The 24,299-nt window shown below is 29.0% G+C and overlaps 1 protein-coding gene and 1 long non-coding RNA gene across 11 annotated transcripts in view; both read right to left on the reverse strand.

Annotated features, from left to right (window-relative positions):
• Positions 1-24,299, reverse strand: part of LOC107449579 (muscle calcium channel subunit alpha-1) — a 201,325-nt gene that overhangs the window by 84,643 nt on the left and 92,383 nt on the right. For all 10 annotated transcript variants that reach the window (XM_087164834.1, XM_087164832.1, XM_087164828.1 and 7 more), the window contains 8 exons: positions 14,610-14,688; positions 12,584-12,744; positions 11,864-12,089; positions 9,683-9,893; positions 7,030-7,150; positions 5,540-5,616; positions 3,209-3,336; positions 688-706 (listed from right to left, as the gene is read on the reverse strand). In XM_087164834.1, the coding sequence (XP_087020960.1) occupies positions 688-706; positions 3,209-3,336; positions 5,540-5,616; positions 7,030-7,150; positions 9,683-9,893; positions 11,864-12,089; positions 12,584-12,744; positions 14,610-14,688 (1,022 nt within the window). The remainder of the gene's footprint in view (positions 1-687; positions 707-3,208; positions 3,337-5,539; positions 5,617-7,029; positions 7,151-9,682; positions 9,894-11,863; positions 12,090-12,583; positions 12,745-14,609; positions 14,689-24,299) is intronic.
• Positions 16,248-21,763, reverse strand: LOC147810013 (uncharacterized). Its single transcript, XR_015434058.1, has 3 exons — positions 21,718-21,763; positions 19,200-19,275; positions 16,248-16,409 (listed from the first exon to the last, which is right to left on the reverse strand). It is a non-coding gene; the product is annotated as an uncharacterized LOC147810013 (long non-coding RNA).

Below are 24,299 nucleotides of genomic sequence, written 5' to 3' on the forward strand. Positions count from 1 at the left end.
GAGATTAGGTTGTTGTAAAATATCGGATTTAAAAAGTATAGAGAAATCAAAAGCAATAGCTGCCAAAAATTTGATAGAATTAGTGCCTTAAAAAGTAAATACTCAAATGCACGATTCGAATTTTTCCTATCTTTTGAAATATATCGAGATATTTAAAAACCATGTGAAAATCAATATCAATAACTGCCGAAAATACATTCGAAACTTTGCATTGATGTAAGATACTATCGGCATAAATTGAGTGTGTCAAAAAGTGCGTGATTCAAATATTATGTGTAAATTTCTGCAAAAAATAAATTTTAATTTTTTATTACTTTCTTAAAAAAAATCTTTCTGCAAGAACTCTAACATTCTATGACAATGTCACCAGGTCGCTACAATTCTTTCAGGGGGGCCACTGTTATGGACTCTACTTCGATTAAGTAATTGGAGTGCCCTGCACTATGCACTTTTTCTAGTCCAGTACAGAAGTACTGGAAAGCGTTGAAGCCTAACGGACTGGCATTTGATAAATAAAATAAGATGAAAGAGGTTCAGATAGTTCGAGTTCAACTGTATTAAAAATTTAAGATTTAAAATAAATATTTCTCTAATCAGCTTGTGCACAATTTTTAAAATAGGATACAGTGAAAATACTTTACCATTAAGTAAAAATAATAGAATATAAGACAATGAACTGATAATTACCATCTTTTCTGAGGAGAACCTATAAACAAAAACAAATAATAAGTTATAAAGCAACAATTAACTTTTTAGCAACAATTATTCTAATAAACAAAAATTAAAAATTTGATTCACAAGTAATACCTATACTTGAGCACTTTTTCCTTCATTTTCCCTATAAGTTACACATTGAAATTTGCATAAAATTTCTCATTTCAGTTGGTAAAAGTAATTTTCACTTATGTTTTGACAAACTCAAATATTGAAGATAAAAGTCAGTTTTTTTAGTTGCCAACAGGAAGTGAAACTGACTAAACCTTTATTTTAGTCACCTTATAACCTAAACTTGGAATTTCAAACGTTGGACCATTGCCAAGTAACATACTACTTTTATTTTATGGGTTATTTAGATTTTTGTTATTTAAGCAAATTTTTTGCATTACCATTGTTACTGACAAGCCTAAAAAATTCTGCCTTTTTTAGATAGGGTTCATATTTAATTTACAAAGAAAAACTCCCTTATTTTTTTCCTGCTTATCAAAAGAAATAATTCTATAAAATGCTATGTAAGAGATCAGTTAAAAGGAATAATATTAGTAAGACATCAATAAAATTTTAAAAGTCATATATGGATCATAACAAAATTTATTATTCTTTACATAATACAATGTCACATTATAAAATACTATAATATTTTCACATATTAATAAACCTACAAATCAAACTTTTGAGCTAAAACCATTCCTCTTAAAAATTTCAAACAAAAAACAATCATCGACCACTCATAAACTTTAAAAAAAAATCTTTTATCCCTAGGACAAAATCCAAATTTAGGTAATAATTGCAGCTTAAAAATGTACTCAATTATAACAATAAATAAAATTTTATTAAGTTTTAATATTGCATTGGAAAATTAGCAATTTAGTGTAAAATTCTTAAAAGAAAATAAAGACCAAAATGACTTTTAACAAAAACTTTTTCTCTCTATAAACTTCACAGAAAGTTTTAATTCAAACATTATTGTACATTTATTCAAAAATTTTTTTATTAAACATTTTTTTTTTCCTTTGAAATTTTTTTCTGTATGAGCAAGTCAAAAATGTTATAAGGAAAATAGCTTTTAGCGCTAGTACTGTTAAATGCATGTTTTTATTAAATTCAATTTGAAATTTAACTATGGACAATTATTTTTATGGATTTTTAAATTTGGATACAATATTTAAGCTCAAAATTTTACAATACCAAAATTTTTTTAGAATATATGAGAAAAACAAATAGAAATTTACCAGTCATACAAGTTTTTTATTTGTAGTAACAATTTTTGAAAATATTTTCTTACTTTACCATATTCTTCAGTTGATTTTTTAATATAATTTTGAATTTTCACAAATTACGTCTAAATTTTCACAAAACAAGTACCTCTAAAAAAAAGACATATCCCAGAAAAATGAATTTGTGATGGATTTTTTCCAAACTCAAAATGTTCTAAAATAAAAATAACCAAAAGTGTTTTCGGATAAGCATAAGACTGACAAATTTCCAGAAGTCTCACAAAAAGGAGCCGTTCGAATATTATGTAAACTACAGGGAGGAGGGGGCTTGATATTTTTTTTTCTGTTGACAATAGAGAGAAGGGGAATGAGTGATTCTTACTTAAGACATTAAAATAACCTTATCTGCAATTTTTAAAAAAAAAAAAAAATTACAAAATAAATGCAATAAAAAAATTTGAGAAAAAAATTACAAAAGGGAAAATTTTTAAATTTGGAATAAAAACAACTGGGGAAATAAAGAAGTTCAAAAAAACTTTCCTTAAAAGTTTTAAAAAAATTTTTTAGGAATATAAATTTTGTTTTATTCAAAATTACATATTTTATCTTATTTAAATTCTCTCATTCTTAAGCTTAGAGAACTACAGTAAAAAGGGATTAGAACTTACAAAGTCAGGGTGCTACAACTTTCTCACTTAAATCCTTAAAATGGTCAGGGGAGGTTGTAATTTGTTTATTTTTGCTTACAATTGACAGGGCTGCCACTCCTATCAGGAGAAGAAAAAAAAAGTTTCCTCTGTTTTCCCTGCATATATTATACGCAATATATTAAGGGGGAAAACACAATCACTGTGCAAATGCTAGATTAGTACAATTAAAACTAGTTTTAATTGCTGGAAACAAATGAAAAAATAAAGAACAGTTTAACATACACAAAAAAATAATAATACAGCAAATGAAATCGTATAGTACAGCTGAACTATCTTTAAATTATCCATAATTTGCACTTTGAGAGGTCAACATTTTGAAAAACAATGTAAGGAATAAATATTCCCTGTATTTCCCAGTTTCTAAGGATAAATTCCCTGTTAATTTAGATGATTTTTTAATTCCCTGTATTTTCTAGGTTTTTCCTATGGAGTGGTAACCCTGAATTGAGAAATCCAAAAGTGCCAAAAACAAGCTTATATAAGATTTGATCGACCAGAAAAGCCAGTAGTTACAACGGCAAAGAATAAGGGAAATTGTTACATGAAAATAGAGCTATAACTTACCCTATGTTATTCAAACCATCCATTTTAGGTAATTCACTTTTTCTACGGTTGATATTACAAAGGTCGTCATCGAGTCCTTCCTTTTCTTCTCCTTCGACAACCTCACCCTCTTCCCCTTCCTCTCCTTCCTAGAATTAGGTAACAAAAGATTAAAATGTGCTACGATACACTATCTGACTTAAATTATCCGGATATCCGGTTGTTATGGTGATGGAAGAATAATGGTGTGGGGGTGTTTCTCATAGTTTGGCCTGTGACCGTTAGTTCCTGTTGTACGAAACATGAACTCTGAGATGCATGTGGACAATGCTGTACTCTATGACAATATTTCGGCACATTTCTCTTACAACATTCACACATCGAGGGTTGCACAGACGTGATTTGAGGGTGTTCAAAAACTGTATTGGCCTTCACAGAGCCCCATGCTTACTCGGTAGTAATATTCACAACAGAAGGATGATCAGAACCTTAGAACAACATTACTTTATTTTCGGAGAACGCTTCACTCGTTATACAAAAACTCTCACATAGGCACACCGCATTCTCAATACACGAATTATGTTTTCTCCAGCGGGCGCTACAACACAGTAATCTCTTTAACACAGAACATCCCGATCCCATAGAACACCATTGGGACGAATGAGAGGGCAGATTCCAGCTAAATCCTCCCTACAAGCCCTCCCTTCAGCTGTGATGGAAGTCCTATTCAAAAACAGGTAGAAAGTCGTCCCAGAAGGCTGTCGTTGATGCAAAAGGGGGATTAATATTTGCCCCAGGAAAGTTCATACCACTAGGTATCCGCATACTTTTGACCAGACAGTGTGTACTTAAAACCAAGATTGGCATTTTGTCAGTGCCCGAAAGAAACTAATTTCTTTCGGGGCATCAGAAGAAAAATAAACTAAAAATGACCACTACAATTGTTTATCACCAAGTATTAAAAGGATGGCTTAAACAAGCTAAATTCAATATAGTACCAATAAGGTTAGTTTTCAAAATGTGTTTTTTAAAAAATAATTATTTTCAAATAACTTATTTTAGTTTTGCGCAGAATTTTAAGACCTAATTTATACTTAATAGTAATTGATTATAAATATTGTGGTCTTTCAGTGGTCAATTTAATAATATTTATAATAAGGGCAGATGTAACAAGTTAATAAAAAATACAATAAACATTTCTAGCAAACCATTCAGCAACATATATATATATATAAATATATAATAAATAAGTAAATACAAGAAAACACGAAGAAAGTTAAGAAAAACAATAAGTTTCATTTATTGCGCTTAAGCTGCAAGTAAACAGAACTCATTAGATAAGTTCAAAATGAAGAAAAAAACAAATAAAAACTATAGACATATGAAAAAAATTACAGACATATGATTACCCCCTACTTTTTTTCATATGTCTATAATTTTTCTTTGTTTTTTTCTTCATTTTTATATATATATATATATATATATATATATATATATATATATATATATATATATATATATATATATATATATATATATATACACTGCTCAAAAAAATTAGGGGAGCCATGTGCTCCTCTAATTTATTTGAGCAGTGTATATTTAATGTATTTTGGTAGCATTATACACTGCTCAAAAAAATTAGGGGAGCCATGTGCTCCCCTAATAATTTTGAGCAGTGTAGTTATATAGATAATATAACAAAATCTCTCTATTTACACGTTTAGCCCCATTTGCGCTTCTATTTTCCTATTTTGTAATCTGCAAATCTTATTAAGAAAATATTTTAAATTATTCTTAAAAGTTTCCTGAGCGTGTAAATTCATTTGAATTAGCTACTATCTACTATTAGTTTTGATGTTAATTTCTTTACATTTTATTTTCTGTTTACTAAGTGATATATTTTTTAGTGCTTCTCACACTATTGTATTGATATATTTTGCTTTTGCTACATTGATATATTATTAGAAAGCACTCCTTTTTTCGGATATAATCTTGTGAGTCGATAAAGATATATCTTTTCATTTTTTTTGCTTTTCAATATAGATTTTTTTAAATCATTTTAACTTTTCTTCTTCCCTTTTATATCTATCTCCATATAAATATTAATAGAAAAATATTGATCTCAAATATTTTCCATGTTTCCTCCATATTTTTAACTTATCTTATGAGTTCTATATACTTGCAAGTTTTGAACAGTAAATAAAACTTAAAAATTTTCTTAATTTTCTCTGTTTTTCTCTTTTCATTTTAACCTTTTTGTCTTTATTACGCTCTATATACACACAACATTTAACATGCTAGAAAATTTATTTTAAATATCTGTCTATTATGGTAAGAGTATATATTCACCTTTTCAACACCACTCAGACTATCAGCATCAGCCAAGTTATCTACAGCGATAGCCAAGAAAACATTTAAGAGAATATCTTCAATGCATTAAGGAAATACACAACAAAAGGAATGACATCTGTTGGCGCCATTGGCGATTTTGAGTTTCGCTGGTGTCTGCTTTTTCTTTTATTTTGAACAACTATATTGACTTAAAATACAACTTTTGCAGCTTTAGTCTACAGATTGTAATTATGAACTTTATGAAAAACAAGCATTTTTCGGATGGAAATGTTTGAACAACAAAGCCTTAGCAAGAAAAAATGAAATTAAGTGCAAATACCTTTTAATAGCAAATGTTGATTTAAAAGGAAGCTGTCAAAAAGGCATTCTGGTTAGATTTGTTTTGACTAGCTGTTAGATTTGTGGTCAACAAAAGTGTTCAAGGTAGGATTTCTGAAATTACAGAAACTTTCCTTTGCCAGCATGATTTTGTGATAGTATTGTTGTATTTCGTCATAATTTTGTTTTTTGTTTTTTTAAATTTTTAACTTTTATAACCGTTGTTGAACAGCCGACCCAACTTTTTGGGTTACTAAAGTTCAACTCTGTAGCCTTGAAATGTTGAACCCAATCCAGACGGCAAGGGAACTCCTGGATCAAGTATTGAAAAAAATTTGCCTTCATGGAGGACTTTTTTGACGGAACTAACCCGGATTTGCATTACATGGAGAGGACTATAACGAAAACCTCCCACGGTTAGCCCGACAGCAAGGGGATTCTAACCCATGATCCGTCTGCCACTGAGGATATTTTACGTCAGCACTGAGGTCGGTGCAAGCTGGATGCAGAATTCGTATCGACCATCACTTGCTGAGATTCTAACATAATTCACCTCATTGGAAGGCGGATTTCCTATCCCCTGAGCCATCATGTCTTTTTTTTTTTAAATTGTTATAAACATACAATTTTTGTATATTTAATATTAGCTTTTTAACTGTGACTTGGAAATGTATGGCAATAGCAGACATCTTGTAATATGCCCGACTGGCTATATCGAGCTTTTGCTGCATTAAATTGTAATTTATAGATACCAATTTTGAATTTTTTTATATTTCAAGGCAACTAAAGTATCATAAAAAACACTCGAAGATTTAATAACTAAAAATTTGTTAAATATGTTGCATAAAATCCATTTTAATGAACAAAAGGAAAAAAAAGTACTCCAACATAATGGGGAAAGTACTCCAACATAATGGGGAAAGTACTCCAACATAATGGGGAAAGTATTCCAACATAATGGGGAAAGTATTCCAACATAATGGGGAAAGTATTCCAACATAATGGGGAAAGTATTCCAACATAATGGGGAAAGTACTCCAACATAATGGGGAAAGTACTCCAACATAATGGGGAAAAGTACTCCAAAACATAATTTTTAATAGCTTGACAAAGGATGTAAAAATCCAGGTCACCTTTAATTAGTAAAAACTATATATGAGAAAGGATACAGTTGCCACAAATGAATAATATGATGAAATAGATGCAGGCCAAAGCTCCATATGATCCAACACCACCATACGCACGTATGCCGTCATACATGACCTCATTCCAATCTTCACCAGTCAGAATCTAAATAGAACAAAAATTCATTCTAAATTTTAAGAGAAACTATTGTTTCATGCAAAACTTCCAATGCTGGAATCATGAATATCTCCACTGAAGTTAACTCAAAAATTGTTGCTTCTCAAGGTTTAAAATAATTATCTAAATAACATCCTCAGAAATAAATAAGAGTAGAGCATACTTTGATAATAAAAATAGCTTATTTGTTAAAAAAATCTAAAGAAAGTAGAGATAATACATGGTTGCCACAAGAATGAACTTAGTTTTTGACTAATTATTACAGTTCAGTGTTGTTTACTGGAATATTTAGAAATTTATAGCTATCTGACACCAAAACGTACCTTTCACGATAATGGTCACTATATTAAATCAATAATTTGTTTATTCTTTCTAAAAAAATCAACACTACTTTAATTTACAGCAAACTAACAAATAAATAGTTAATCTTATAAATCTTTTTTACACTAATGACAGTAAAATCACTGATATAAACCATTGAATTTTTCCTCACGCCATTTATTTTTTATTTTACCATTACTTTTTATCCTAGTTCGATTTCTTTTCTGTTCAAAAAAATTAATAAATCATTATTCAACTTCGTCTAGCATTTCAAAAGGTTGGGAGAAAGCGTAAACTAAATTAGAATTTGTATTCAGCTATAGTACAAATTTTGTTTTCACAAGCGAATGTTCTGATTTTTTAGCAATAAATATAAAAAAAAAACGTTTTCAACAAAATTTATTTATTTATTTTTAATAGAAAATTTTCTCACACTTTTAAGGAAATAAAAGAAAATTTAATTTGAAAAACAATTGGGAGAGAAATAATTTTTTTATAATCGTCATTGAACAGCAAACACAAATTTGGGTTTACAACTACCAATGTTCAAACCTGTAGCCTTGTAATTTTGAACCCAATCCAGAACCCAAGGGAATTCTTGGTCCAAGTATCGGGAGAAATTTGCCTTCGTAGAGGACTTTTTGATGGAACCAACTCAAATTTGCAGTTACATGGAGAGAAAGACCATGAGGACCTCCCACGGTTAGCCCGACAGCAAGGGAACTCTAACCCATGATCCATCTACTACTGAGGATATTTCACGTCAACAGCCAGGGAGAAAAATATTGATGGAATTTAATTCATTGATTTTCTAAAGACTGATTTCAGTCCCCAGGACTGAAGACTGACAGAAATGATAACATAGATTACAGCCTTCATTTTAGTAGGAATTTAAAGAGTGCACTACTCCATTTTATATCTGGTTATATATATATATATATATATATATATATATATATATATATATATATATATATATATATATATATATATATATATATAACAGAGTTGAACAACTGACCCAATATTGAGTTTACGACTGTCAATGTTCAAGACTGCAGTCTTGTAATTTACCCAACCCAGAAGTGGCAAGAACTCCTGGATCAAACATTGGAACAAACTAGGCTTCTTTGATGGAACTAACCTACATTTGCATTACATGAAGAGGATTACAATAAAAACCTCCCACAGTTAGTCCAAAGAGAAGGGGATTCTAATCTGTCTGCCATGGAGGATATTTTATGTCAGCTCTGCGTTGGTGTAAGTCAGAGTTTATCAACAAGCTATTACTGGAATTCATTTCATTGGGAGGTACTCACAAGGTATCTCCTACATTTTAGATTTTCAAATCCATGACTTTTCATGGCTTACCATGACTAATTCCAAGAATTTTTTAAGATTTAACAAAGTTACTATTTTCTCCAACAAAAACACAGCAATAAATTCAATAAAAGCATCATAATAACATTAATGATAGGTATAACCAAAACTGTTATACTCTGCATCTTCATCAACTTTTAAATTTAAAAAACAGAGTAAAGAAATAGTCGAAGCAATAAAATAGCTGGAAAAAATACAAAAGCAATTATTTTATTATTATTTTTTTCTGCAGAATTATATTCCAAAGATACTTTTCTTGCTCATCGGAAAGAAAAGAAATGCTCCTGATTTTTCTGTTCTCATTTCTAAATAATAAAAAAATTGTCAATAACTGGCTTGCTTTAGCTAGAATTTTAAATTGATAGAATAAAAAAAAAAATAATAAACAAAAAAAATTCTGAAATCACAGAAAGTTTGAGAGATAATTCGCTCTAGAAATGATGTTCTTTCTTTCCTGTTTTGAAAGAACACCATAATTTTTAAAAAACAGGATAAAAACATTTTATGTTTTAATAAAATAAGACTGTGAGTGGGGTTTTTGTGACAAATTCACATATTTTAATATCGGAACACTGTGAAATCGGGGACGAGGAGTAAATTCCATTTTAAAAATTAGATTTTTCGGTGACCTAAAACCAATGACTTTCCAGGAATTTTTTTTAAAAAAATAGTTAAAATCATGACATTTCATGACAAATTTTGTTCAATACTGAAATCCATGACTTTCAAAGTGCGCAGATACCCAATACTCAATTCGCTCAAGCCTTCCAACAAAGTGACTCCCTAGTTTGGCATTATTTAATGAAACACATTATTTACCTGAAAGACTGTGAGCAATGCCTGAACGAAAGTATCAAAGTTATGCCTAGGTTTCTCTTCTAGTGGTTTGTAGCTGAATCGTCCACCAAACACCTGCATACCCAACAGAGCAAATATCACAATGAAGAGAAAGAGCAGCAACAACAAACTTGCAATGGAACGGACTGAGTTGATCAATGATGCAACCAAATTACACAATGATGTCCAATATCTACATAAAGAGACAAGCATTATTTAAGTTAGATTATACAGCCCCTGTTCTATAAAAAAGAAATGTGCCATTGGGTACTTGCACTCCAAGAAGACAACCCACCTTACCCACACATGTGACCTATGATGTCAGCGCCAGCTAATCTTTATCAGCAAAAGGGCGTAATAAAGTTGATCCAAGTTTCTCTATGCAACTTAGAATGTTAATTAGCGTTAAGTTAATAAAATACAGAGTCATACAGTGTGTCGATTTTTTTGAAATATAATTCTTCCTAGTCTAATTCTTTTACTTAACTTAAATTTATTATTTGTCAATGTATTTTATTATAAAAGCGATACATTTTTGTTTCGTGTACCTAGAAACTTTGATGCATAATTAGTTTGTTTATGTTCCACTTAGCTTTGTGTCTGTCTTTGTGTTAAGTCTCTGTATAAAAGAATTGAAATCGTCGATATAGAATCTTTGAGAAAGGATTTAGAATGTGTCACTTAAGAGAATTGATACTTGACATGCTTGGCCTACTCGAAATAGAAAGGAAAGAACAGTTGCTGATGAAAACAAATGCACGTTTCAACAACCAATCAGGATTGTGATACCCACACTACGTCACTTGCAGGTTGATTATTAAAGAAAACAGTCGAAAATTCTAAATAAACTTTCACGCAAGATTTGGTTTCATCTTCGAAAAACAGCTCCGAAAAGTGGCATGCCTGCAGCATGACCTTCATTAAATCTAAAGATGTCGCGACAGAGCAAGGAAATTGCTGGTCTACAGAGCAGTAAATGTAGAAATTTTTGCCAATGGTAATTAAAAGATATTGCTAATTCAGACACATTTTCTCAGCTCCATGTCAAGATTTTTTTTAAAAAATTAAATAACAGAGTTGCCATTCAAATATAGAAAAACATTCCCTATATTATACACAATATATTAAGAGGAAACACACAATCACTGCACTTTTGTGTGTGGGCTTGGTTGGGTTAGTTTTATTTAATTGCTGCAAAAATAAGTAACAGTTGAACATAAATAAAACAAATAATGCTATAGTAAATGTATTAGTTTAGTTTAGCTGAAATATCACCCATAAATATCACATACCTTTGAGCGGACTATCTTTCAAAAAAGGAAAGTAATAAATAAAATTCCTTGTATTTTTCCAGTTCACAAAGAAAAAAAAAATCAAAATTCCCCGAACTAACCTTGTTATTTTAGGTGATTTTTAAATTCTCTGTATTTTTCAGGTTTTCCCTGTTCTCCTTGCAGAGTGACAACCCTGAATTAAGTGGATTTAAATTAAAAATTAGTATAGGGAAAATGTGTTATTTCACAATTATGATTAATTATGTTATTTTGTGACTGAAGTTATTTCACAATTATGATTAATTATGTTATTTTGTGACTGAAACAGAAACCAAAACAGCATATCATCATTGATTGCTAGTGCAGAGAGAAATATAATTATTTTATATCAAATTTTTGTCAATTGATACTTTTTAATAATAGGTCAATTTTATTAATCATTAATAGGTCAATTTTATTGAACAATTTTAGTCAAATTTTAGTTGTCTCAGATCAGTGTTACTTTTAATTCTGCAGCAGTACACTTTAGTTTGTCTAATGTAGAACTTCACCAGTCATTAGTCTGGACTCATGGCGGTGACTATGGTAATGAGGTAAAACTATTTTAAGTAGGAATGTGGGGTCACTGTTTAGGATAGGTTTTGGCACAGGTCGGCGATAGAAAAGGAATCTTTTTCTCTGATTTATGGTGTTAGCCCTAGTGAAAAGTGTAGCTACCCTCCCTGAAATGTGATATTCTTGTTTCCGTAGCAGCAGACAACCTCAGACTTTGTGGCAGTGGGGGGAGTTCTTACGGTAGACAAATTAAATATTCCTCATTTAAAGGTCATCACCCAGCCTTAAGAAACTTTTCTATAAGTACATAAAAAAGTATAAGGAAAAAACTTACTTTGTAACTTTAAAGATGCGAAGGAGTCTGACGCAACGCAGTACAGATACACCAAGGGGAGGCATGACATCTGTGTATAGAAGAACCATCTCCAAAATGGACGAAATCACAACAAAACAGTCAAAGCGATTAAAAAGGCTCACAAAATAACCCTGGATGCCCAAGCTGTACATTTTCAGAAGCATCTCCAATGAGAAGAGAGCCACAAAGAATATATTGGCGTATTCTGAAAATATCACATTATGAGTATATTTTTTTGAAACAATATACATACACTAGATTACATACAATATACATACACTAGAAAAAATACAAGCATAAAAAAATGATTAGAAAATATTCTTTTCTGTAATACTTTGTTTAATACAGGAAGTTTCAATACTTTCCTATATAATACTTTTCAATATTATATTCAACAAAATTTAATTAATACTAAACAACTCTTAATAGATTGAGGTCATTATATAGAAAATTTTTATAGTACTGTTATTGTACTGCTGTTGTACATAAATATTACTGTTGCACTAAAAAATCAACCAGTATCAGCTATATAATACCTCATAAAAATACTTAATTAAACATTAATATATTAATTATAAAATAGGATTTCAATATTCTTGGGGGAAAAAATGCTTAACAGTTTAATCAAAAAGTAATTTAGCGAATGATCCCTCAATCAGCATTCGAAAAATATTATTAAAAAGCTATTTTTGGAGTTACCTTGGAACTCATCCAGCCAGGGTGGTTGATGGTGATGTTCTGAAGCTAAGGTGATTGTATTTAAAAACACTAGAATAATGACAATCCAATAGAAAGCCTGAGATTTCACCAGTTTTCGACAACCCCTTCTGATGCGACGGTTATGGCGATCAAATTGCTTTCTAAATACCAAAAAGAATGATTTTTTAAAAATCTAATGACAGGTAACAAGCCAATTCAACATTAAAATATTACACAAGAAAAAAGAACATTGGAAAACTGAGTACATAAAAATACTAAGTACAGTGAAACCTCCGTTAAGTGAACACTCTTGAGACCGAAAAAAAATTGCCTGTTTATGTACTGTAATAACGAATATTTTCAATGATACAGAAATAATTAAATAATCTACAATAACTATCTACAAGGATATTTAATTAAACATACATAGATGTACTTGAAGTCACAAGGATATTTAATTAAACATTGAGAGACATATTTGAAGTCACTCCTTTGAACCATTAAAATTAAATCCAATCTGTTAGATTAATAAATTGTAAAAGGTTTTTATATTTTGATTGATTAAAAAATAAAATTTTAAAAAAAATTTTGATTTTTGCCAGTCTTGTTTAAATTGATGATCTCATGAATTCAACCTTTGTCGGTAATGTGATTGTCTGTGAGGTTCAGCCGGTTTCTTTTCATTTGCTGTTGGTTGTTCACATGTGGATCATGACATCCTTTATCTGTTAAACAAGAGGATATAAGCTTCTGCTGAAGCAGAATAATTTGTATTATTTCTTTTCGTTGCTCATTTGTCACTATTTGTGAGAGTACGTTATGTTTTTTTTTACATCAGTTTATGCCTTTAAAATAAGATGTTTAATATGTCATGCTTTATTTGTCTTGTTGACACACAGAATGACCAGGGGTCTGTCTTGGTTTTTTTTACGAGGTACCTATTTTGTGAAAATTTAGACACAATTTGTGAAAATTAAAAATTAAATTGAGAAATCAACACAAAAATATAGTAAGATAAGAAAATATTTTCAAAAATTGTCACTAAAAATAAAAAAATAAATGGTGAATTTCTATACATAATTTTCCCATTTGTTCAAAAACAATTTTGCTGTTGTAAAATTTTGGGCTTAACATTGCACACAAATTTAAAAATCCATAAAAATCATTGTCCTTAAATTTTAACTTTATAATTTTACTTTATAATTTAATAAAAGCATAAATGTAACAGTACTAACACTAAAAGTTAACTTCATTAAGAGAAAATTTTTGACTGAGCTATACAGAAAAAAGTTTCAGAGAAAAAAATGTTTCATAAAAAAATAAAGGTCTGTTAGAATAAATTCAGAAAAATGCTTAAGATAGTAGTTAGAATTTTGACTTCCAGTAAAGTTTGCAGGGGGAGAGACTTGTTCTTTCATTTTAAAAAACTATGGAAAAACTCACTAATACATGACGTAAGGGACAGGTTAAGCTTATCTTACAGAACTCTCAGACCAAACACGTGCTACCTATTCCCAGAAGACAGCAGAAAAACTCCTTTCTTCCATAGATTGCAACGAGAATGGGTTTGCATTGTACTAGGGCTTTTTCTCCCACTTCAATAAGGGAATGGAGTAGCTGACGCTTCTTTTCTCCCACAGCATTTTGGCAATCCCAGCATACTTTCAGCCAGGCATGGGGAGAAAAAAGCAAATCCTTCTACGTCACAGTATCAATCCACAAGAGGGTTCCATTGCAAATTTAAATGCGCAATTAACCATGGGTTCATTATTTTAATGGGAATACAACAAAATTTTAAGGGAACGGGAGGGGGGAATCTTAAAATTTGCTTTTTTTAAAGTATTTTGCAAAGCTACCGTTTTTCCCAAAATTGAATTTGTGAAGGTACCACTAAACGGTAGTAAATTTGACCTGGAGACCCCTGAATGATATTCTTGCGACAGTCTCGGCTGTCACAATCATTAGATCAAATTTTGTGGACTGCACACATGTTCCCATAAATGTAGATAAGAATTTGAAAACTTACTTCTTAACTTCCCACCAAGATGGCGGTGCTATGTTCTCCTGACTTCCTACTTCACCCTCTAATTTGCCATTTTCAGGTTCTAGAAAAGAAAGCACATCAACTGCTTAAAATAAAATAAATATTATGGATAGCTCACTGAATGCAAACAATATCAAACTTAATAAAACCAGCCTCTGTTTACATTACGTGTGAACAAGCTTAATATTTTAGGAAGTTTTATTAGCCTCTGACATTTGTTCAAATTTACACAAAAATTTACCATTCATAAGAATTTTCTGCAATTTATAAATTCTAACAGGTTGTGAGTCTAAAACAAACTTAACAAAATTAATATCACAACATAAATAATATGTATGGTTTGCTACACCCAGGTTAAAATTTTTGCTGGAATTTGTTTGCTAGACAAGCATATAATGCTATGTACCAGCTAAAATACCAGCATATACTACCATAAATCTTTGCTGGTTCCAGCATAATTACTAGCATTCCATACCATGAATTGGCACACTTTATTGCTGGTCCAGCATACAGAAACCAACTTGTGTTGCTTGAATATCTTGCTGGTCCAGCATAATAAACCAGCTTGTGTTGCTTAAATATCTTGCTGGTCCAGCATACATTAACCAACTTGTGTTGCTTGAATATCTTGCTGGTCTAGCAACAATCAAGACCACAACTTGCTTGTTTTTTATGCTTTACTAGCAATAATTCCATAGCAACAGATGCTTTTTTTTATTGCTATTCCAAGCATAATTCTCTACCAACAGTTGCTTGAATATCTTGCTGGTCTAGCAACAATCAAGACCACAACTTGCTTGTTTTTTTATGCTTTACTAGCAATAATTCCATAGCAACAGATGCTTTTTTTTATTGCTATTCCAAGCATAATTCTCTACCAACAGTTGCTTGGAATCTTTGCTATTCTAGCATAAAATCCGACCACCAGTTGCTTGAAATCCCTGCTATTCTAGCATTACTTTCCTACCACCAGTTGCTTGAAATCTCTGCTATTCTAGCATTATTTTCCTACCACCAGTTGCTTGAAATCTCTGCTATTCTAGCATTACTTTCCTACCACCAGTTGCTTGAAATCTCTGCTATTCTAGCATTACTTTCCTACCATCAGTTGCTTGAAATCTCTGCTATTCTAGCATTACTTTCCTACCATCAGTTGCCTGGAATCTCAGCTATTCTAGCATTATTTTCCTACCAACAGTTGCTTGATAACTTTGCTATTCCAGCATTATTTTTCTACCATCAGTTGCTTCAAATTTTTGCTATTTATATTACGATTATTAATTTCTTATAATCTTTGCTATTCTAGCATTAATTTTCAAATTGTTGCTTTAAATTTTGTTATGTTTAATGCTTTCCTACTAGCAATTATTTTTACTCTTTCTCTACTATGAAGCCCACCTCTCAGGCTTGCTTTTTAACAGTAGGATTATTATGTGTGTATCTAGGATCCCCCTTTTTTTTTTTTTAACAAATATTAAATATGGTGCAAATATACCTTTTTTGATATTAAATAACAAAACCACAGCTGTATGTCTAACCACAGCTCATTTAAATTTTGTGTAAAATATATAATTACCAGTAATCATTTGATTGATATTCATATAAGAGAAGACAAATAAGAAAACTTAAAAAAGATTTATTTTGTTTAAGAATCATTAACTTTAGCAATATTAAAACATATATCCTGGATTTTATCAGATATATATCTGTTTCTTTTCTTCATAGCCTCCTCCATTTCTGTGGCAGTAACTCCTCTTTTCATTAGATATTCTCTCATCTGACCTGAAATAAAAATAAAATGTTAATATGGAAAAAGGCAAATAAAAATAAAAACAAGTTTTTAAAAAACAATAGCACTTGGAAAAGTCTTAACTTTGCTAAAAAAATCTGTTTCTTAAAGAGCAAAAATATTCCAGCTGTGGATGAATTGATGTCTATTTCTGAATAGTTAAAAGCTGAACTTTGTAGTAGTTCTGGTAGTTCTTCAGTAAAAAATAAACAACAAATTTTTAAATCTTTACAAAAATTTCAATTAAGACAATATTTAGTTTGAACTTTCACAATTTTAAACATTTATGTAGCATCTAAGTGATATTTTAAACATCTTTCACTGTAAAATTTTACATTAAGTAGCAGGAAAGCTTCTGCAATTTTTTATATGAGCATGTTAGTCGCTACATTGCCTTAACCTGGGTGACGAGTATGTTGTGTAATCCCTGCCATTCAGATATGTATGACGTTCTTTTTTTTTTTTTTAATTAATAGAATTTTCAAAGCAATTTATGAAATAAGCTCTGAAATATAAATATTGGATATATAACACAAAAATATATGCATTATACATTATTGGTATTATCTCATTACGTCCTGACAATATTTGAATTTTGGCCTCATAAGAAACTGAAGCGAATACTCCAATAAAATAGTAAAGTTAAACAGCAGAATCTATGTTTTAACCAAATAAACACCTTTTTCGTATCTAAAAACTTAGTGTAGGGAAATATTTTATCAAATTTTTAACAAATAGAACTACACTGTCTCCACTACTTAAATTAGCAAAGTTGCAAAAGGCAGAGAGCATATTGTAATTAAAACTGTTGTGATCAGGATTAATTAATGATATCAGAGCCAAAGTAAAAACAGTCATTTATGTAATTTCAATCAGACACATTTGTTAAGGCATTCATAAATTAATAAAATAACTTTCAACTTATAAATTAAAATAGTTCTCATAAAACACTGTTACATTCCCAGTCTTTGCCAATGCAGTCAAAGGAAACAGAATATAAACAAACAATATGACAAATTTTGAGACTTCAAAGGAAGTGGTGTTCAGCAAGTGTGGAATTTAAAATAAAGAAGTTAGGCTTCAGAATATATTTTTAGTAAATGGATTGACATATACTTTCCTTCTTTTGCTAATACTATTGACACTGAAATAAAATTTCAGATGATTAATTTTAATTTAATTGATTTTAATTCAGATAACTGGTAAGAAAGGCAAATGTTATATTATTCAAAAATTACAAAGATGTTAAAATCTCAATTGTGAGTTTTTTTGTAATTTATTAATGCATCTATTGCACAGCAGTATACACCTTTTATGTTATAAAAAAAGTTTATCAAATGTATAAATACCTTACTCAATAAGCAATGCTTAAATATGCTAAGACCATTTTACAAGGAGTAACCCTATATTTATTTATTAGGAGGAGTAACCCTATTAATTCCTTTTTTTTTCTAAAAGATTTTCTGTAAAATGGATTGAGTAATAAACTCTCAAAATAAAAGTAAAATTTAAAGAAAAATAAATATTACTTGATTTAGTATATACTAAGGTTAGTTGGTTTAAATTAGATATTTTAATTTTTTTAATTACAAAGTCATACAAACATGGTTTTAAATTATTTTAATATTTTCAAAATGCTTTTTTTTTACATTAAGATATTTTAACAAAAAATATTTAAAATTCATTTGTCTTTCCATTTTATATTTAATCTAATGCTACACTGTGTTTTTAAGAGGATGTCATACCATGGGAGTAATTTTTCATCACAAATTTTGTTTCAATTCCATAACTAGACCTGAAAAATAACTGCGCACCACTGTGGGAAGTCAAAAAAAAAAAAAAAAAAAAACGGAGAGAGAGAGAGATGAAACTTAAATAAAAAAAACTAGTACCTTTTCCCAATCGTTATATGCATATAGCATACATATAACCATTTAATGATCCAAAAACATCAAAATTGAGACTCAAGATAACAGAATTTTCAATTCTATGTCTCCATTATGACTTGTACAGTACTCTGTCAAGCTTTTTCTGAACGATACTTATTTTGTGAAAATTTAGACATAATTTTTGAAAATTAAAAATTATATTAAAAAATCAACACACAATTATAATAAAAATATGGATTTATTGTTTCCTACGAGACACATAATAAAATTTTAAGAAAAAATACTTTGTGAAACGACCATTTTTTCCTGAAGTTGAATTTGTGAAGGTACCGCTAAATGGTAGTAAATTCGGCTTGGACAGACCCCTGTTGCAGGTAACTTAAATTTTACTGATGGATCAAAATTTTGATGCTTCAGTATCTATCAATTTGGCTTGGAAAGATTCATGTGGAAGGAGAGTTCCATCACAATTCCCATATTTCAAAGTTGCAAGGAATAGATTAAATGTATTTTGCCTCTCCAAATATTTAAAAAGAAAGTTCTTTTAATTTAGTATGTTTAACAAATTTTTCACATATTTATATTTTTATTGTTAAATTAACTTTTTATAGTCATATTATCTCTAATATGAATCTTTTGCAAAAATATATTTTAAACTAAGTAAAAAATGTCCAAATGAAAAGGACCTATTGCTATCAATTACAGAAAGAAAAAAAACGGGGGAAATAATTCTTGGAGTTTTCTTTTTCCACAACATAATTTTGTTTAAAGTTTCCTTAAGCAAAGCAACCCCTCATTAAAAACAATCATCCCTCCAACACAAACACTAGATGGCGTGATCAAAACCTTGATTAACACACAATTTTAAACTAAATACTTAAGTACTTCACTTACTTCCTGCCAATTCTCACACCCTTCTGTCCATGCTGTCAGTTTATTGGCTCCTGTAATGTCCTCTTCAATGGATTTTCTAAATCAAAATAAAACATTCACATTATAAATTTGAAGTTATAAATATTCATAAAAAAATAAGTTTTATAAATAGTTATTGGAAAATGGGTGATTAACCAAATTTAATATGAATTGTATATTCTGAGAGAATATACATATTTCTAACTGAAATGCTAGGTAGAAAACATAAGTTAGTTACTCTAAGTTAAGTCACGATTAGAGCAAATGAACACATAAAGAATAAGTGTTAAAATTTAAAAGTATTGTTCATTGGTTTAAGTCTCAACTTAAATCAAATTTTTTTAGAGAAATCAGCAATTTCAAAATTCATGAAGCATTCAAATACAAGTTTTTCCAAATATCCACTGATATTCATAGCTTTGAAATTTTTGTTAATATATTGCTGTGTTAATAAAGCAAAATTGCATTAATACTCGGACGGCAATAAATTATAGCATTTTCTAAATAACAGTTTAATAGAAAAAAATTTTTGGTAAAAATTTTTTAGAACTACGAACAAAGTAAAAAGATGTTTTTTTTTTCTCCATCCTTCATTTACGTCTTCATTACAAAAAGCGGTATTATTTAAAAGAGAATGGATTTATTTTGCAAAAAGAATTTCAACTAATTCCTATAAAATACAATCCTTATACACCATATTTTCATTATAATATAGGAATGTCACCTTTTAAAGTGAAAATACAGCAGGTAGATTAACTAAGAGCCACACATGTATTTGTTCATGTAGACAGCATATATGCTAATTTTTATGTTCTACGAGTTGTGATCAGTAAATTCAGTGTAATTTTTTTATCAGTAAACTTGATAATATGTTTTCAGAAAATCAAATACTTTTAATTGTTAGACACAAAATAAAGAGCATATAGAAGTGGTTATTATAACTAAAAGCACAATTCAAGAGTCTGAATATCGTATTAAATGTAATCAGGATTTTAATAACCACATAGCGATAGTAGTTTTAACTGTCTAAAAGCAGTCAAAACCCCATTTGAATTTATAAAAAATCGGAAAAAATAAGGTAAAACTAAGCGTAATCACTGAAATTTGCATAATAACACAATAAAAATATTTGCTTTTTTAAAACCATTTGAAATTCCAGAGCAATAACAATGGAAAAAGCAATTGAGAAACAACATAGATTTACTTGTGTTTAGAAGCTTTCCCTTGTTGCATATCAACAGTCAGCAGGCTACATCTGGCTCACTAGTCGCAGGCTGTGCACTACTATAATATTTCAAATATAGAGCAAAAGAAACAGCATTAAAATAAATAGAAGTAGATACCTACACTAATAAAAATAAATCTAATTATAGATGAAAAAGCTGAAGATAAATTCACAACACCTTTTGTTATAGTGATTTTATTTTAATCAACCAACTTAAATTTTTTAAAATTTCCTACATTTTCTTTTTGTTTACTTTGCAAAATAATTTTTTAAATCCCGGCTGTGAATTCGTGAATTTATTATAAATCAATTTAAACATTTCTAATGTTAGCTATAACAAAATTAAAAAAAAAATATTGATTACATTGATATAACAATGCTCAAGAAAATTAATGATTTTTAAAATGTTTTAGTCCTTACATATTTATTAATTTTTTTTTTTAAATGTATTTACTTATTTAAAATTATGCAAATGCCATTGACAAATCAAGCATGTTTTTCAAAAAGATTCAAATAAAAATAGTTAGGTTAAAAATAAATATTTGATATAATTGATAGACATTTATAGACTCTAATTTGTAATATATTTTTGGTAATTCTAAATCACAAATTTGATTCATTATTAAATTGTTCAAATTATTAATTGTAAATCACAAAATTGTTCATTATTAAATACTCTGAAATTAAAATTCAAAAGTTTTGTTTACTTAATATTTCCATTAGAAAATATTATCTTAAATAAAATAAAACAGTTAATTTTTTTTTCTCTTCTTTTTACAAAAAGAATTTATTTTAACATTACATTTCAATAGAATAGGATAACAGCAAGCCAAAATTTTAATCATAACTGCGAATAAATAAACTTTAAAATAAAAAAATTATTTTAATTAGAAATTATACAAACGTTACTTTAACATTATCTTCAAATGCTAAAACTATTATACAACATGACGCAAACAATTAGAGAAATTAAATATGATTTAAAAGCTAATTTCGTCACACAAAAAAATTAGGACGGTAATATAAGTATTTAAGATGCAACATTTTTACTGTAAACTAAAATAAGACTTAAACAGAATCTTTCTTAAAAGAATTCAAAATGTAAATAGACTGCTAAGCCTAACTTGATTGCAATTCAATGCTAATAACAACATTATAATATAGATAATAAATGCGCACGCATTATTTAAATGAAACTCAAATCAACTATTAATAATAAAGATAAAGTACATTTAAATAATAGTGATAATAATAAATAACATAAAGAAAACTCACCTCATTCATATGAATCTGCCGCCGCCATGTGTGTAAACAATTGGAGTAAGGTGCAAACGAGTTCAGTCATGAAGAGAGCGCACCAGTTTTACGGATCAAAAGTTGAAAAAGTTCAGTAAAAATTCACTAATTGAAGGGAGTAAAAGAACGTTCAGTCTATTAAGTCTCAGAGATCGCATTTTAATAGAATTTTATTAAAATGTAAATTTTTTTCTTTTCTTTTTTTTCTATGTTATTACTTGAATGCGCTTTTTATATTGCATATAAATATTTATGAGAAAAGCAACAAATAGAAAAAACAAATTAACTCAATTAGCTAAATATAATCGATGAAAAATAGTTTTATTGAATAAAATTTTCAACTTTTTAATTATTTATTTTATTAAGAATCAAATTTATTATGACATTCAGTTATTTATTTAGTTTATTAAAAATAAAAAAAAACATCAATTTTTTTATTTATTTTCCTTTTTTAAACTATCTCGTATTAATTTCCAAGTTGTTTTCTATCAATTATTTATATATAATTAAGGGTTTTATGTTCCTTGTAATAATAAATAAATATTTTAAAATAAATCTACATATTTAATAACTCTATATAAACATATTTAATAAAATGCATATAGATAATAAATAAATATATATTTTTTTATCTAGTTATCGCAAAAATGTACTGTATTTCTTAACTTTACATTCACTAAAAAAAACAGTTTTTGATATTTGCTTTCGAAAATAATGACAGAATTGTGACAATGACAACAATTATGAAAAAAATAAATAAATAAGGACAACATTGTTCTAACAGTTTTTCTTTCTCTCTTTTTTATGTACTTGCACATTAATTAAATGCTGGCTAATATGAAGATTTTATTAAAGCTTATTGACGAAATTAAACTTTTAAAATCACAGTGATCAAGCTTAACTGCAAAGATCTCGAAAATTAATTAAATTGAACAATAAAGGACATATTTTTAGTAAAAATTTAATTACTTTCTAATAAAAATAAGTAACTAATTTTTTCACGAAAATTTTCTTATGTTACGGTGTGATTTGCCGGAAAAGCAAGCTACGCACATTATGAATAGGTCTTTCAAATTTATTTTGAACGTTACATAATTCAAGGTATTGAGCATTTGATTTCTAAAGCTGTACGAGAGCTGTGGGTGATTTTTATGGGTTTCTAAATAGTAGCGTAGCTACTTTTGGGGCTCCCAGGGCAAACACCCTGCCAACACGTGGATGTCCCCTGGGCATTGTCCTGTTTGCCCAACTGTTAAGACACCCCTGTTTCTTACGACACAATGGCAATTCAAACAGGCACTCATTCTTTACCGCATCTTTGGAATTGACCCCAGATGGAATTGACCCCTCAAATATTATTTTCGTTATAAAGTTAACACAACAGTTATATTAACTAGTTTGAAAAGAACCAAATGGGAAATAAAAATATGATTCAGTCAGAGTCGTAGCACCAGAGTTACTCCTCGGGCTATTGGCGACTGTTTGGGAAACATCCCAAAGGATGAGAGAGAAAGTTTTTTATTGTTTTTCATTTAGTTTTTTAGATTTTATTTTCAATTGCAAAATTCCTTAAACGGTAACTAGTTTAATAATCGAAAAAGCTCAATATTCATTTTAGAGTAACTGCGGAACATATTGACACCATAGAGTTGAAATACTATCTCAACTATATATAGTTGACACAGGTGACACATATATGCTTGACACAGGTGAAAAATCTCAAGAACCATTCCTACTGTATAAAAAATATTTTCTTTTATGGTTTTTGGTTATGAGAATAAGAAACTGATTAGCGAAATATATTTTCCGACGAAGAATTTACTAATAAGGTTTTGTTTGAATTTCCATCAAATTGGCAAATGTTTTTTCGCATGCAGCGTGAATATCTCTATTGACCAAGCAAGAAAAACCACGTGGGTTAAATTTTCTTTTGTTACGTAGCCCATTGTCTTTACAAATATTAACTACATGCTTTATATACCAATTGTGGTGACGTACAAATATTTATGACTTACATTATAAAAATAAATTGGATGTTGTATGTCACATGGTGATTTAAACGTATAAACGAATTATAACAATTAAACGTAACGAATTAAACGTATAAACAAATTATAAAATTATAACATGACAAGCCTTAAGGCTTGTCATGTTATAATTTTATATTTTTATTTTATATTCGTCTTTGAACAGCCAACCCAGATAATAATAATACTATATAAATAAAATTAATACATGAAATAATTATGTGTGTTCATTTTGAAAATGCTTACAATTTTTATTAAATGCACATTTTACACAATTAAAAGGCAATATGTAAAATTAAAATGCAAATGAATATTTTTGCAATATGTAATAAAGATGGACTATGTTTTTATTTTTCTCGTTACACGTAAAAAATAGGTTAATTTAATTTTGATCTGTACCTCAGAAACATCACTTCAAATTAAAGTCGGACATAAATTTGAATGAAAGAATCTTAAGGGAATATATTTTTCTGCAATATTGACTAAATTTTTTTTAACGTGATATTCTATGTAATGTAAAAAGTCACGGGCCTT

The sequence above is a fragment of the Parasteatoda tepidariorum genome, chromosome 5, assembly GCF_982258835.1.
Source record: "Parasteatoda tepidariorum strain Cologne lab strain chromosome 5, Ptep-v5.0, whole genome shotgun sequence".
Taxonomy (NCBI): Eukaryota; Metazoa; Arthropoda; class Arachnida; order Araneae; family Theridiidae; genus Parasteatoda; species Parasteatoda tepidariorum.